The sequence below is a fragment of the Dendrobium catenatum genome, unplaced genomic scaffold, assembly GCF_001605985.2.
Source record: "Dendrobium catenatum unplaced genomic scaffold, ASM160598v2 fragScaff_scaffold_412, whole genome shotgun sequence".
In the NCBI taxonomy this organism is placed as follows: Eukaryota; Viridiplantae; Streptophyta; class Magnoliopsida; order Asparagales; family Orchidaceae; genus Dendrobium; species Dendrobium catenatum.
The window spans coordinates 891,507-907,363 of record NW_021318874.1 but is presented as its reverse complement, the minus strand read 5'-3'; the positions used below and the strand labels follow the sequence as shown (position 1 = coordinate 907,363).

Genomic DNA, 15,857 nt, shown 5'->3' with positions numbered 1-15,857 from the left:
AGTATTGTTGGTTTGCTGCTTATTTACTGTTTATTCACAAATACGTAATCCGGAAGATCATCTACGTTCGGACCTCGCACAGAATAATTTCCCCTAATGTATAGGTTCAGTATACAATCTGAAGATAAAACCTACAATTAGTGGCTTGTTAAGCGCCGGAGCTTGATGAAACCTACAATCAGTGGCTTGTTAAGCGCCGGAGCTTAATTTTATCATCTGAATTAGTTGTGGGTCGATCTAATTGTCTATATATATAATGGAGTGTTATTTATGTTAGATTTTCATAAAATTTAACGTCAGTATGACGTAGTCATTAATTCTGTAAAAATGCTTTCAATGTCTCTCCTCTTTGTGTTGTTAGCCAGCTTGTAGTTATTCTGAGCGGAGAAATGTTGAGGGGTGTTAGTTTTGTGAGGAATCTTGTTGTGTTGATCAATTGTGTAGACTTTAATTTCATCGGTCGAGCTCATCGGGGATTGTAGTGGGTCGGTCATTCCCATGCTTGGGTCGGGTGTTTTGTACTTGAAAAAGTGCTATGGCGTTGTGCACCTAAGCACTACGGCTCTATATAGTTTGCTTGGAGAGACAAAGAATTGAGTGCTATGGTACTTCAAATATCTTAGTGCTACGGCACTGTTAGGCAAATTGAAGATAAAGAGTGGAGCATTATGACGCTCCAAATTTGGCGCAGTGGGGTTGCGAGGTAGGACGATAATTTGCTAAATCGTTTTTCATTAAGGTTGGCGTCTCTTAGTAGTTGTAGTTACATTTTCTCTTTGTTTGTTCATAGAGAACAATGTAAGAAAGAAGAGAAGCATGGGAAGGGTGAGAGAGGAGAAAACTGTATAATTTTTCTTAAATTTTCATAATAAATTTCGTAGGTGGTGTGATTTCATAAATTTTTTTCTCGGTTTTTCACGTCAAATCTTCATGTTCTTTATTTATTTATGTTGTTGTTTTCTCTTTCTTCTTTGTGTTTGCAGCATGATTTACTTTCCCAGCTGAACAGAGCATTTATCTAAAGAATAATGTCTGTTTGGCAATTGCCTAAAGAGTAGAAATGATATTTGAGAAATACTATCTCTCTCTCTCTCTCTCTCTCTCTCTCTCTCTCTCTCTCTCTCTCTCTCTCGGCAAGTTATTGTGTCCGGTGTCCGGATTTGTCCGGACACTAATAAAAACACGCCAAGTCACTCAAAAATACCGGGGCTCAGTGCATCCGGATGAGGTGGCGTCTTTGAATTGGTTGTCCGCATGTCAGGCGATCGGACGTAATAATTTACTCTCTCTCTCTCTCTCTTTCTCTCTCTCTCACTCTCTCACTCTCTCTCTCTCTCATATTTGGCTATTGGAAAAATGACGTGATTCTACAAATTTATGATTTTAACCTTTCAATCATTAGAAGATAAATCTCAATTGTAAATTGATTTTCATAGGCTTTAAATCATTATCTTCGAATTAAAAGGATTAAATAGAATTTGCAGAGTTAGAATATAATTAGAATTCATAGCAGAAATTTATTTTTATGAATATATTATATGCAAATCATGCATATATGAAGTTTGCAAAAGAATCATAAGAATGTTAAGAGTTATTTTTTATTTTGGATAATGACCCTTTGATAATTTCATCATAACTCATCATTTAGAATTGTATTATATTTAAAAATATTCCTGAAATCTATATATATTTATGAGATTATTTTGAAGTTATTAGGCATATTTGATCATAAAAACTCCTATAAATACATTTTTTTAAGCCTTTATATTTCTTCCTATTTCTATCTCACTTTTACTTATAGTCCTTTTATTTTTCAATTATTTTGCAACCAAACTTAAATAATTGTTGATTTTTCTTGTCCTTATTTGATTCCTTGCATTTTGAAATCACATCTAAGAAAATGAAGTTTTATTTATTTATTTATTTTTGCTTATTTTGACTGAGAAAAATAAAATAATTATTTTTTGTGATTTCCTTATAAATTTTATGAAGCTTAAAATTAATATTATTATTTAAAAAAAAAAAATCTAATTAACTTATAAATTTTGATGAAGCTTAAAATTAATATTATTATTTTAAAAAAAAATCTAATTAACTGATGAATTTAACTAATTTTATTATTTTTTAACATAAAATTTATTAATTACTTTATTCAACAAAATTTGCCTAACAATATGCAGGCCAGCCATGCATATTAAATTTTATTTTTATTTAAATAATATGAACAATTCTTATAAAGAGCTTAGGCAAGGACTGTAAAATAAAGAAGTTTGTGAAAAAGAAAACTAACAATATATATAAATAAAAGAAATTTTCAAAGTTCAAAAAAGATTGCAACAATGATCGTATAAACATTTGTTTGCCATCTATTTGCTGCCAATTAAATAAGTTAAAAACGAAGCAAATTATCTTAATCAAAGATAGAATTTTTAAAAGCCTCCATTTGTAGCTTTGAATGCTCTCTGTTAGTACAGGGAAGAGAAAAGACAAAGATGCAGATAAGCTCAAATAGAAGCCCAAATAACTATGGCTGAGTATTATTTGATGAACTGTAAAATGATGCTGTTTCCTAGAGATGAGGAAACAATTTCACAAGAACAAAAATTGAGTTCTTGTTGTAAAAAAATGAATAAATTATGTAGTAAAGCTCATCAAGATTCATAAGAATTATAAAAATGATTGAAATTTTATATTTTTAAATGAAAGTATATCATTAGCTTCAGTTATTTCTCGTAAGCTTAAATTATGTAAAGGTTATTCATTATTTGTTAAAACATAAATGTGTCAGAAGAAAATACTCTTTCATAAATATTAACGATGATAATTGTTAGCAAATAGGCGTTAAGACAATGGTTAGAAGATTGTATGATAAGGATTGTATTCAGGCGATAATAGACGGAGGATCATAGTTGTGGATGGTGGTCAGGAGATTGTACTAAGGAAATAAAGATCTAAGGACTGTATTCGAGCAACAGTGATATCCATCCATAAAATATCTCTCAATCCCATATTTATAAGGATCAAAGTGCTATAAGAAAAAACTACACCTATGAAATAATAAAATAATATATGCCTGGTTATTAGAGACATATAGATGAGACTCAGACGGTACACAAGGACAATCATCTCTAAAGTAGCATGGGACCTTGGATGCCTTTGTCAAATATTATCATTGGTGATCACTTTGGATGAATTTTAATTCAAATAAGTGCATCGCCATCGTTGAGGCTCGAAAATATTTCCTATCAACTAGACAATTGACCCTTTGATTGAGGTGAGTGTCCTCTAGGGGTGTAGCTCGCGAGCCGGCTCGACTCACTTACACTCATAGTGCCCTCCTAAGAATGACGAGTAGTGTTCTTATGAGACTGAGTATCTCTCTTAGCCAATACCAATTCCCATAGCCATGAAAGTCATTCTTTATCTTGTTATTAGTTTTTCTTTTATCATAATCTAAAAACAAAAGTCCAAAGCAAAAGACAACAACCAAACAAATGTGACAAAGACCTAGGTTAAGCATGCATGTAATGCACACCCCTCATAACTTTCCACACACAACATAACTATCGAAACAAGTCCAAACTCGTTGAGAAATCGGCCGTCCATTAATGATAAATTATTCTGTGCGGAGACTGAATGCAAAACGTCGTCCGGAGACCAACCAGAATGCTTCACATCAGTAGTACCGAGCGATACCGAACAATACCAAACCGCGAAATATAACTTAGGATGACATAACACATTTTAATTGATCTACAAATGATGTTCGACATCCTCTTTGAATAATTAATCCCAATCCCAACTCAGAGCAGCTAAATTATATCTAACGCCGGCTTTCGGCGGTCAACTTCCATCACCCGGCCGGTCAAAATTCATTCTCGCATAAGAGAACAAGGAAATTATGCGCCGTGCGGTCCCACCGCACGATTCCCTCTTGCCGCCAATTGTCTCTACCACAATTCCCCACTCTCTCTTCAAAAGTCCATCTCCCTCTACCCCCATTGTCCCCCAATCGCAACAATCTCCCGTCCGGCGACGGCGGCAGCGACGGCGGCGCTATGCCGATAGTGCTCGCGAACAATCTCCACAGCTCGAAATTCGATTCCGATAACGTTTCCCCTTTCTCCACTGCCTCTGGATGCTCGTCTTCCGCCCCGTCTTCCATTGCCAGGCCGCAGCTCGTGTCCGGCACGGACCCCTGCGATGCGATCCGGCGTCTCATCGGATCCAATGGATCGATCGCGATCTCTGATCTCCGGGCGATCCAACGGCTGGGAAGCGGTGACATCGGCAGCGTATATCTCGCCGAGATCAAAACTTGTGGCGGCGGCGGAGGAGGCAGAGTTCTCGTGGCTGCCAAAGTTATGGATAAGGGCGAGCTCGAAGGGAGGAACAAGAGCGCGAGGGCTAAGACGGAGAGAGAGATTCTGGAGATGCTTGATCACCCGTTCCTTCCGAAACTCTACGGATGTGCTGAGAACGATAAACTGACTTGTCTTCTAACTGAATTCTGTCCCGGCGGCGATCTCCATCTTCTCCGGCAGCGCCAGCCGGGGAAGAGGTTCGACGAGCACGCTGTCAGGTTTGATCATTTTCCCCAATTTAATTCGATGTTCTCGTACGATTAGTCTTCCAAAGATTAAAAAAATTCGAAGAATCGACAAACATAGAACTATTTGGTTAGGAAGGTTTATGAGGAGAGTTGATTTGCCGATCAATCTGTACATTTTTTTTTTTTAATATTTTTACTCTTTAATCGTAATAGAATCAAAATATTTAATTATAAAATTTTTATTCATAAATTTTAGAAAATTAATTCAACTGAATTTGTTGTTTAGTTATTATATAAAATAGTTTTAAAATTTTTAATGATGGATATGATCATATGATTACTAATTGTTAAATGTGATGTTTGTAAATATATAAAAAAGCTATTTTATGTATAACATTTAAATTTTAGTTATTTATAAATTAACATCTTTTAATCTTTAATTTTTAAATTTACTTCAAATATTAAAAGGGGTGAGTGAATAAGGTTCATCATTCTTTTATGTCTTTGTTAAAGGAGGAATTTAATGTTCTGAGTCCTTATTTTGTATTCCTTAGGTTTTAATGCAATTTACTATATTTTCTTTAAAAAAAAACATTAAAAGGGGGATTTATATAAATACCACATAATAATTTTTATGTATTTATGATTCTACTACTTAAATTTTAATATTCATTTACATAAAATCTAAAATTCATAAAATCTCAAAAAATATGACTAATATAGACCTTCTTAAAGTGGATTATATATTTTCATATAAAAGTTCTTCATTTGGCCTCATTTAAGACTTCTTTTGGGAATTGGGATGACTTTTTTTATTACTGCTTAAAACTATTTTTTAGTACAAAAATTAAAATTTTCGTACTAGAAAGCTGCTGTAAGAAATAGTAAAAAAATTTTCCAAACGAAACTTAAATCTATTAAACATCAAATTCTTGTAAGTTTTGACCTAATTGAAATACTAAAATGTTATATAAGTAAGTTTTAAAAAATTAGACATTGAATATATAAATACATAAGAATTACATGATATATATGAAAATCCTCATATTAAAATTTATAATAAAATTTTAATTTGAACGTCTTCTTTACATATATATATATATAATATAAATTCAATTTTAAAGAATTTATTGGATGAATAGAAAATGTGTGATGAAGGAACAGTATATGCCTTTAAAAGAAATAAATTTTAATATTTTGGTCGTCTTCTGTCTTGTTTTTATTATTGCTTTAGAAGGTAAGATGTAGCAATCGGCAATGTTGCGTCGTACTGATATAGATCCTTACATCATGCAAAACAAAATGTGATGAGTGGGTTTGCGTTGACGAGATCTTCCTCCATGCATGAGCGTACAAGGCCATGGCTCTCCTGAAAGGGTCAATTTATTAGTATTTTTATTTTATTTTGAAAAAAATTAATCTTAATTTATTTACATATTTTTTACACAAGTCTAAAATAAAAAAAAAATCAGGTTATCCTTGTAAAATATGCATCTTGCTAGGTTTCAAAACACTTAAATTTTATTGAAATTAAAGTTATGTATAATTTTTTGAAGTTTTATTTGGAATGATTTTTTTATGATTCTTTTAAATAATTCTTAAGTACAAAAATTTTAATTTTGTAATAAAAATTTTATTTAAGATGCAGTAAGAAAGTAGTCCCAAACGAAACTTGAATTATTAAATATAAAAACTTTGAATTTCATAATGAAAAATTTTGTATCAAAATAATCTATCACAAAATTTATCCCGTTTAATTTATAATTTCCAAGGAGCTAGCTTCCAAACATGAGTGGCGTGGACTCGATCAATTAATTATTTTTTTCTCATCTCATATGTAATTAAGCAAAGTAGGAGAAAGAGTATGTGCAAAAGTGGATAAGTTATGAAAATAATGCTTTTAAAATAATCCTTTCTATTTTTTATTTTAAATTTTAGAAAAAAGGTTTTCCCAAAAAAAAAAAAGAGAAAGAAAAGCTTTTTTTTGTTTTAATTTCTTTCAAAATATAATTTCTTTCAAAATATTGAATAGAGTTTGAAGTAAAAAATGACCAAATAGTGGTAATTCATCAAGATAATATTGGAATTTTAGTATTTTTTTATTTTTAAGTGACATGCCTGGAATTTAAAGAGAATCAGATTTCAATCTCTTCATATTTGATTTTGTATATGAAAAATTTGGCAAATTTCTTCATAAAACATGTTTTGTATTTAATATAACATAATTTTTTTATATATTTTATGGAGATTTTCAAAGCTTCTTTTTTTTTAATCTTTTATAAAATTATTTCATAATCTTTAAATTAAAAGAAATAAAATAAAAAAAATATAAATAATAAACTTTTTTTTTTTTTTACAAATTCTGACCGGCGCTAACCGGCAATAATATTACCATGGCAGGTTCTACGCAGCAGAGCTAGTGGTTGCCCTAGAGTACCTTCACGTGCTGGGCATCATCTACCGCGACCTGAAACCCGAAAATGTCCTCGTCCGTTCAGACGGCCACATAATGCTCACCGACTTCGACCTCTCCCTCAAGAGCGAATACGGCTGCTCCCCCACCGCCCAATTCGTCCGCGGCCCCCGCCCATCTTCCTCCCCGTCCACCACCTCAGCCCACCGAACCAACTCCTGCAACCACTTCCCCAACTGCATCGTCCCCGGCGTTTCATGCTTTCATTCCAAGCGCGGCAATCGCAAGAAACCAGCTCGCCTCGGCGGCCCGACCGACGGGCTAGAGTTCGTCGCCGAGCCCGTCGATCTCCGCTCCATGTCGTTCGTCGGAACGCACGAGTATCTGGCGCCTGAGATTGTCGCCGGAGAAGGGCACGGAAGCGCGGTGGATTGGTGGACGCTCGGCGTGTTCATCTACGAATTGCTTTACGGAGTGACGCCGTTCAAGGGATTGAATGAAGATAGAACTTTGGCGAATATAGTGGCTCGAGGGCTGGAGTTTCCGAAGGAGCCGGCGGTGTCAAGCGCGGCGCGGGAGCTTATAAGCGGGTTGCTGGTTAAGGATCCGGCGAAGAGGTTGGGGTCGACGACAGGGGCTGCGGCGGTGAAGAGGCATTCGTTCTTCGGCGGAGTTAGCTGGGCGCTGTTAAGGTGCGAGGTGCCTCCGCACGTGCCGCCGGCATTTTCCGTCGATGGAGGGAGTAGCGGGGAGTTGACGGATGATAGTAGCGCTGAGGCGCCGGTGGAGTACTACTAAGTACTAACTATTAGTACGAAGGTTGATTGAAGGGAGTGAAAATTGTTGTGGGAATTATTCTGTGTGGAGTCTGGACGTCCGGATTATGACTGTATACATATTGTGTACATAATATAAATAATGTGTGCCACATTTATGTATATAATGTATACAATATGTGTATACTCAAATATCCGGACTATTTTTCTCATCTGAACTCCATACGAAATAAGTTCTTAAATTGTTGATCTACGAAAGATTGGAAGGAAATCGTAGCAATTTCTTCTTATCGTTTTTACAATGACTTTTTATTACATTAACATTTATGTGCATAATTTTGTTTAGGATGGTTGTATTTTGTGAAATAATTGTATAATTATTGTGAGGAATTTGAGTTTTTAAAAGGTGATGTGAGTGATTTACTTAGAGGTTTTTTAGGACAAATTATTAGTTGTTTTAATTTTTCAGATAATAATTATAATTTTATTTAGTTACTATTTTCTTGTTAATTTTTATTGATTTTAAAAAAAATTGGAGGAAAACTGTTTATTGCAATTATAATTAAATTATTTTCACCACAGCAACTTCATAACTAACTTTATAAAATACTGAAATTGTCCCAAACATGCTCATATTTTTTTTCTTTTTTAATTGGATAATAACTTTTTTAATATCACATTTTTGTATATATAATCATAAATAATTCACTCCATGTTTTTTTTTTAAAAAAGTTTAGTAATAAAGTTATATTTTAAAGTTAAATTAATATGATAGTCGTCTGAATGAAAAAAAAAAAAAAAAATGATAGTCGTCTGAATACTAAATTTGTGAACCAAGCTATTTCCCGTGTACCTAAAATTTTCTTTGGTGCACATAGAAGAAAAATATTCCTAGCCAAATCTACACAATTGTGTTAATTCTTTGAAAATTAAAGCTATTAAAAATAGGGGTGTCAATATTTGACACGACACGAAAATCCAACCCGAAATCCGGGTTGGACCATACCCGATTTAAAAACAGGTCTGGTTCGGGTTCCCGGATTCAACCCGTTTGAAAAATGGGTCGTGTTTGGATTGACCCAACGGGTTGGCGGGTCAACATGGAAACCTGATTAGAATGAACCGCCCGAGGTTGCCTGCACTGCCTGCGACCCCGCACGCCCCACGCTGCCCGTGGCCCAGCACGCGCCCGCCCTGCCCTCACGCTCGCCGTGTGCCCGCCGCATGCCCGCGTTGGCCGCACACCATTATTTATATTTTAATTTCTATTAATTAAATTACATAGATTAATTCTTTAACTAATTACAGTCTTCTTCTCTTGCGATAACCTAAGGCGTAAGCTTTGCTTTCCTCTTCTCCATTTCGTTGCTTTCGACTTCGCCTGCTTCGCGCGAGGTAGGGCTGTGAACGAGTCACTAAAAGCCTTCTTCGCCTCCTTCGACGACGGTTCCTGCCAGTTCGCCCTTCTTCCTGTTCGATCGGAAGTAGCGACGGGAGCTCGCTGTCTGTGAAGGTAACTATCTTTCTCCCTTTCGCGCGCTTCTTCAGCCAAATCCCGTAAATCCACCGAACTCCATGATTTAGTAAATCCGGTATTTACAGCAAAAAGAGAGGGAAACGGAGGATTTATTCCGCCGTGAGATTACCGGCTGCTTAAATCCTGTTTGGCCTAAATCCTTCATAAATCCTGTTGCCGAACAGCCCCTAAATTATATTGATTGTGGATGTAAATTTTTGAATGAGATAAATCATTGATTCATCGAGTAGATTCCATTTTTTTTTTAATTTGTTCATGAACATGAAAAAGCTTGTTTGGTACTTGTTCAGCTGAAAGTCCTTTTGCCGTAGCCAGCATTTTGTTCCTTTCCTGTGATTGTCCCTTCATTTCCTGCTGTTTTACAAGCTTCTCGTCATACTCCATCATTTCATCCAACCATACTCAGATGCAGCGTCTTTCCCTTTTCTGTCAGCCTCATGCATAAAACTTTCCGATTTTTGGTTTTTTTGCTTTCTTTTATCTCATTGGTTGACAACTGCAGTTTTTTATTTGGATTAAAAAAAACTGAATGATTCTTGGGTAATTCGTGATTTTTAAAGGGTTTACATATTAGAGTTGCATCTATTTTTCCTTTGCAGGTCTTCAATCGCAGTGAGATTGATTCAGTGTTTGTTGGGCATCTCTGGTTCTGTGTAAGGGGTAATCATGGATGGTATGTTGGCATCTCCTTCTCTTTGTTGTATTATTAATATGGAGTGTGCATAAACAAATACAAAATGGATTTTTGTTTCTTATTATAAACCTTTTGCATTGGTCATTAAATTTACTGGAAAATTTTGGGCAAAAGTTAGGAAGGGGGGACTTGTTAAACTCTAAATATAGTTTTGTGTTAGTTTTTTTCATTGTTTTGATTCTTGAGAATTTTTGAGTTAAAGTTTTTTTACTAAGAAGTTACAAGTGATTCACCTATAGGAAAGCAGTACTTTTCAGTGCTGTTTCAAACTTTCATATGTGATTTATTTGCAGTTGGTTTCTGGGTGCTTTGATGTCCTTCCAGGCTCTCTTTCTGAATTTATTTATTTTGGGTGCTTTAGTTGATTCACAACCCACCATGGAGGAGACAATATTGGTCGGCGATGATCTTATGCTAGGGCCACCATCACCTCGCATCCCTCCAGAGATAGCATCGCATGTCCTTGAAGGTGTTAATTTGTGTGATGGGATTTTGAGGAATCTTTTTTTGTGTAAGTCTATTTTTTTAGTCATCTTCATCTGATATTATTCATCTTTCTGTTTTTTGTTCTGATTGGTTTGCTTGGATGATGATCCAGGTTTGCAAATTAATGACATTGAACCTTTTTGTCAGGATGAGATTGTTTTTTATCGTCAGTGTGCTGAGAGTAGGGTCAGATATGTCAACCTTGCTTTATTTTTTCTTCCAGTTCTCTTAGAGTTCGTCGCCGTGCTGCTTGATCCTTCTTAAGTCACTCTTATATCGTGTTTTGACATTAGTAAATTTGTTGGTAGGATAAGCTGCTAAGGCAACGGCTCCAAGATAGTGAGCATAAATTGGGCTTAGCCATGCCCTTGGAACAAGCAAAGGAAAGGGAAGTTCAACTTCTAGCTGAGGTGACGTCTTTAGAGAGGTACAGTGTCGAGCACTTGATTGCAACTATGTTAAAGAAGTTTATGCGCATGTCAGGAATATAGGACTTATTAAGAAGACCTTAACTATTGCTATTGTGACTTTATGAGTTGTTTATGTGTGAATCAAATCATGTACCTCTTTTTAGAATGCAATGAGTCGGGGAATTATCTTAAAATCCGAGAACTATTTCTCTCAAATTTCCTTAAAACAGTTCATATGAGCCATAAGATTAATTTGGCATGAAATTTTATATAATTAATGAACCTAATGGTAAAATAATGAAAATATTCAACTAGAATACAACCACTTTATACTATGTGCTCTTTTGGATGTATGATTTTCCTATTTTGATGGCTGCATAAGGTACAAATGAAAGAAAAGGGAACATTAAATCTTTAAGAGTTGGAATGGGATACTTTATGATAATCTCTAAAATATTTAGTAATTGGAATATGGAGTTAGAATTCAATGTATGTTAGACATATATATTGGTTCATATTGCTTAATACATGTATTAGGTGTTTAATAGCCTTTATATGTTATTGAGTACTTAATAGGTAGTAAAGTAAGTATGGTAAGCCTTTCCATACCCTTCTTTGTGGGAGTATGTGTATTAAATGAATTAATAAAAAATTCCTTTTATGCTAAGTCTTCCTCTCCTATATCCTGAATCCTCCAACCTGGAGTTGTCGGTGAGTTCGAAATACCATTTTTCGTTGCGAACCTCTTGAGACTATAACAATTGGTGCTCTCATTGAGTCTCCAACCGGTGCCGTGCTTCCATTTCTGCCATCTTTATCAATTTTGTACTCTCATTCACCCATTTTCCCTCTTAGACATGAAATCCACCTTCACCTCAGCTCTTGCGTCATCTAATCTCATCAGATATTTGCTCAATCATTTCGTCCACATCAATCACCTACCCGGACTTCTTGATCTCTATTGTTAACGATTATAGATGTACATACAACACCATATCATCCACACCAAATCCCATCGTTGATCTCACCACGTCGATCTAATTCCTACATCTCGCTCATGATCTCTATCTTTTGTTTTTCTACCCGGCGCTTGCAGATCATGTTCCATTTGTGTTTTGTTCCATATTTAGTTCTATTTATATGCTCGCGATCTTCATTCTCTCAACTTATGCTTCATTTTCACGAACTTGGCATCTTCATATCTATATGATATCCATCCCTAGCATGGCAGGTATTGTCGGATCGTCTCAGTTCCATCCCAGATCTAAACCAAACTAGCCACCTCTAAATGTAGCTAGGTCTCCCTGATCTCTCATTCCCCAGTTTTCCGCCTAGATTTGTGATCCACCCATATAGCACTCATCCCGACCTCCATCTTCCCACCTCAACCTACTTCGGCATAAATTCACCCATCTCTGCCACCCGTAGTTTCATTTGCAAAGTTTGTCCACCTTAACTCTACCTATATCTAATTACCTCTGTGCAACCCTTTTTTAGGCGCTAACAATAGCCGCCTCATTTTTCGCCACAATTTGCTTGACCTTGAAGGCAAGTTCATTGAGAAGGCATGGATAATGTTAGGAAATAAATAATATAATGAGCATTTAGTGGTTTTAATTTGTTAATTAGGGTTATTATGCTATTCTAATTTTTTCTTGTAGGTTATAAATAGGCATTTTAAGAGTTAGAGCTTCATCAAGAAGAAAAATGGAGGCCTCTTTGGAGCTTTGGCTCTCTCCCTCATCCACCCACTTGCCAAATTCTACTAGGAGTTGTGGGCATCCTTGAATAGCCCAAAGTCTTCTCCCACCTCTACCAAGAGCTGTAGACATTCTAGAAAGTCTTTTCAATGTCGTAGTTTTACAATTTACCATGCATTTTTTATATTTTGTTCGTAAAAATGATACTCTCATTGAGATTTTCACTGGAAGTGGTTTACAAAATTGAAAAAAACACACAAATACAACAGTCTAGGTCTTAGTAACGCGACGTGTCATTCTTAGTTCTCTGGTCCTTGGCTTTCATCCAATCTCTGTTGATCATTACAAAACCTCCTATCTGTCTTTTTATTTCATTTTTCACGTGGATTTATCTGCCTTGTTATGTGGTTCGATCTTGAGGGCAATATTTTTTTTTGAAGGGATCAGTAATATTAGACATCTGTAATGGTTTATATGGCTTAATACAAGTAATATACAGCATAATAGCCTTTATGTAGTCTTCAATGCTTAATAAGTAGTAAAATGAGTATTGTAAACCTTTAAATGCCCTTCTTTAGGAGCGTTTGAGGCATCAAATGAATAAAGTAAAAATACCTTTTCTACTTGGTCTTCTTCTTCCCTCCCTTCAATCCTCCATTCTCTGAGTTGTTGGTGAGCTTATAATCAACATTTATCATTGTGATTCTCTGGGTCGTAGCAATTATATTTTTTGATAGAATTCTTTCTTATTTGTTAATTCAAATGCTCAACTACATTTCAATTGCAAATTTATTGTAAATTATCTACAAACTTAAGGTATGAATCTCTACATTTTATGTCAAGATGAACCTAATGTAGTTTACTTATCACGTAAGATTTAGTGGGTTGGTTTTAGTCAAGTGCTGTAGAGTTGCAACTAATAAGTTATGAGTCTACACTCTTATCCTGCAGGCGCTTGATTCTAGCGAGTGGAATAGAAGGTGTCGAAGGTTTTAGACAGCGGTGGAGTTTGCATGGACGTCTTGAGGATACCAGGTACTTTATGATCAATGTTCCTATTTACAATGAATTGGCCAATGCAGCTACTTTCTGAATAATTTTGGCTACTGTGAAGTCCTAACATTTGTCACATATTGCCATGACTTAGTATATTTACATCCTCTTTCAATATCTCCTGTAGAGTTTATGCATTCCATTTCTTGTTGTGCTTCTTTTATATAGCACTCATGTATCTTTATTGGGCATGTCCATATTTCATTTTATACATCATAAGTTTTATTGGGACTATTCTTTATGCTAAGTTTCTATCCCTTGACTAAAAGGTAGAATGCTACTTTAACTACATTTATTATGTCATATTTTGCTACTTGCCTTAACAGATAATCATTGTGAACCATTAGTATCCATATCAATGCATATTTTTAGCTAGATGGCTGCATTGATCTCATTTTATGTGTCTTACAAGTTTGTGAATGTAATTTCATGCCTTAAAAAAAAATTTTCCTTGGTCTTTTATTTTAATGCATGTTGAACCATTTTACTGTTTGATTTGGCATGTTCTTTATAGTTTCAAGTGCTTTTCACACTTTATTTAGCCGTAAATTACTTCTTAAAGATGACCACGCATAGGTAGCGAAATGTTATTGAGTTTGATTGTGAAAGTCATATTAAAGGGCATGTGGTACTTGTGCAAGTTGAGCTATCTAAGTTCATCATTCTCAGGAGCTCCTTTTCTTCTCGGTATTTTTTGTCCCATTTATCTTTGTTAGCTAGTCCTCTGAATTCCTATAGTAGCTATAATTGGCACATGATCCAAAATTCAACAACGTTGACATCAACCTCTTTTGAGCTTGGAACTAAGGTTTCAGTTATTATTGGGTTTTATGTAAAGTTTTATTCAAGTTAAAAAATACGTAGGATTTCTAAGGGTTTAGGTTAGATGGAGCATGATAGTATGTTTACTTTGGTTCAAGTGATGATGAACGTGGGGAAAACATGCATTAGGACCGCTTGGATACATAAAGGTGGAAGAATAAATGAACTTCTGAAGTAGACTTCCTTGCTTGCACTTGATCCTCTATACTTGCTGTTCTTTTCATTGGGCTGTCTGAGAAGCAAGAGAGTGAGCCGAGTAGACTCTTTAGGATTTAATTTTAGAGAGAAATGAGAAACTCAATTCATGAGAGATTCTCTGACCGGATATTGAAGGGAGAGCTGAAATTGGAGTAATTCAATTTTATTTTTAATCGTCATCCTTTTAACTCGCAAGTTTTTCTTATTTATAGTTATGTGAATATAAACTTGCAATTACTGATTGACCCATTCGATATACTAGTGATATGATTTTTTTTTTCTATTTACTATAAGAGATAATTATCAAAGGAAAGAGGATAGGGTTTTTCCCCATGCAATAAGATAGGGGGTAACCTGCTGTTTAAGGCAGTTAGTTTGATGACTTTTTCCTTGTTGATGATGTATTGTACTGACAGTCTTAAAGCCTGTGGTCTCTTTGTATCCTGTTATGTTACCTTTTATTATTTTTTTCATCCAGACTTCTGGTATGTTTGCGGATTCCGCAACAACCAACCAAATGATCTGATAAACCAATGTGGGGTTGCCCATGTAATGGCTTATGGTTGCTGGCCCAATTGTATATAACTTCTTTGATCATTGTTTACCTGATGTGAAACTACTCGGAGTTACGTTCAAAATTAAAAAGAGAATTGTTAAAGTTTGCTTTTATAATTTTATGGGATCATGCAAGATTGAGTTAAGATGTCGAAACGTTAACTTTGCTTAGGCGAAAGAGTTGCAAACAAGATTAACCAAAACGATTCTTTCAAAGTTCTAGGTGAATTTAATATGCAAAGTACAACAATAAAACCCAACGTTTAGCAATGAAGAATTCACCTTGGGGCCGTATCACTCAAGAGGTAGTGGACTTTTGGCGGAGATAGAAGATCCAAGAGATGAACGAAGTTACCACTAGGGAGAGGGCGCCGAAGAACTTCGTCGGAGGAAAAGTTGCCGGTTGGGATGGAAGTCGTAGACGACCGTCGAGGCTCCAAGCGTGCTTTGAAAACTTTCGGTCGTAGATGCTTGCGAGGATTGACACGACTCGCTCCAAGTACTCTTCCACGGTTGTCTCGTCTTCAAATCCTACGTCAAAACAAGGTGAACGTAGAATGTTGATGCTCCCGTCGGCGTTGAACACAAGACCCCACTCAAACTCCGGATCCGCCATTCAACATTGAAGAGAATAAGAGAGGGGCCGTCCACGTTGTCTCTA

At 35.5% G+C, this 15,857-nt stretch overlaps 2 protein-coding genes across 2 annotated transcripts in view; both read left to right on the top strand.

Annotated features, from left to right (window-relative positions):
* Positions 1-3,878: 3,878 nt before the first annotated feature.
* LOC110092720 (protein kinase G11A-like) lies at positions 3,879-7,933 on the top strand. The gene is made up of 2 exons (XM_020817378.2): positions 3,879-4,582; positions 6,953-7,933. Exons 1-2 carry the CDS (start codon positions 4,059-4,061, stop codon positions 7,761-7,763), a joined length of 1,335 nt encoding a protein of 444 aa, XP_020673037.1. The 5' UTR covers positions 3,879-4,058; the 3' UTR covers positions 7,764-7,933.
* A 1,107-nt stretch (positions 7,934-9,040) lies between these two features.
* The window catches only part of LOC110092741, a 9,451-nt gene continuing 2,634 nt past the window's right edge, over positions 9,041-15,857 (top strand). The window contains exons 1-6 of the mRNA XM_020817408.2: positions 9,041-9,254; positions 9,878-9,951; positions 10,334-10,483; positions 10,571-10,644; positions 10,767-10,885; positions 13,520-13,603. Coding sequence (XP_020673067.1) covers positions 9,945-9,951; positions 10,334-10,483; positions 10,571-10,644; positions 10,767-10,885; positions 13,520-13,603 — 434 coding nt within the window. The 5' untranslated portion in view covers positions 9,041-9,254; positions 9,878-9,944. The remainder of the gene's footprint in view (positions 9,255-9,877; positions 9,952-10,333; positions 10,484-10,570; positions 10,645-10,766; positions 10,886-13,519; positions 13,604-15,857) is intronic.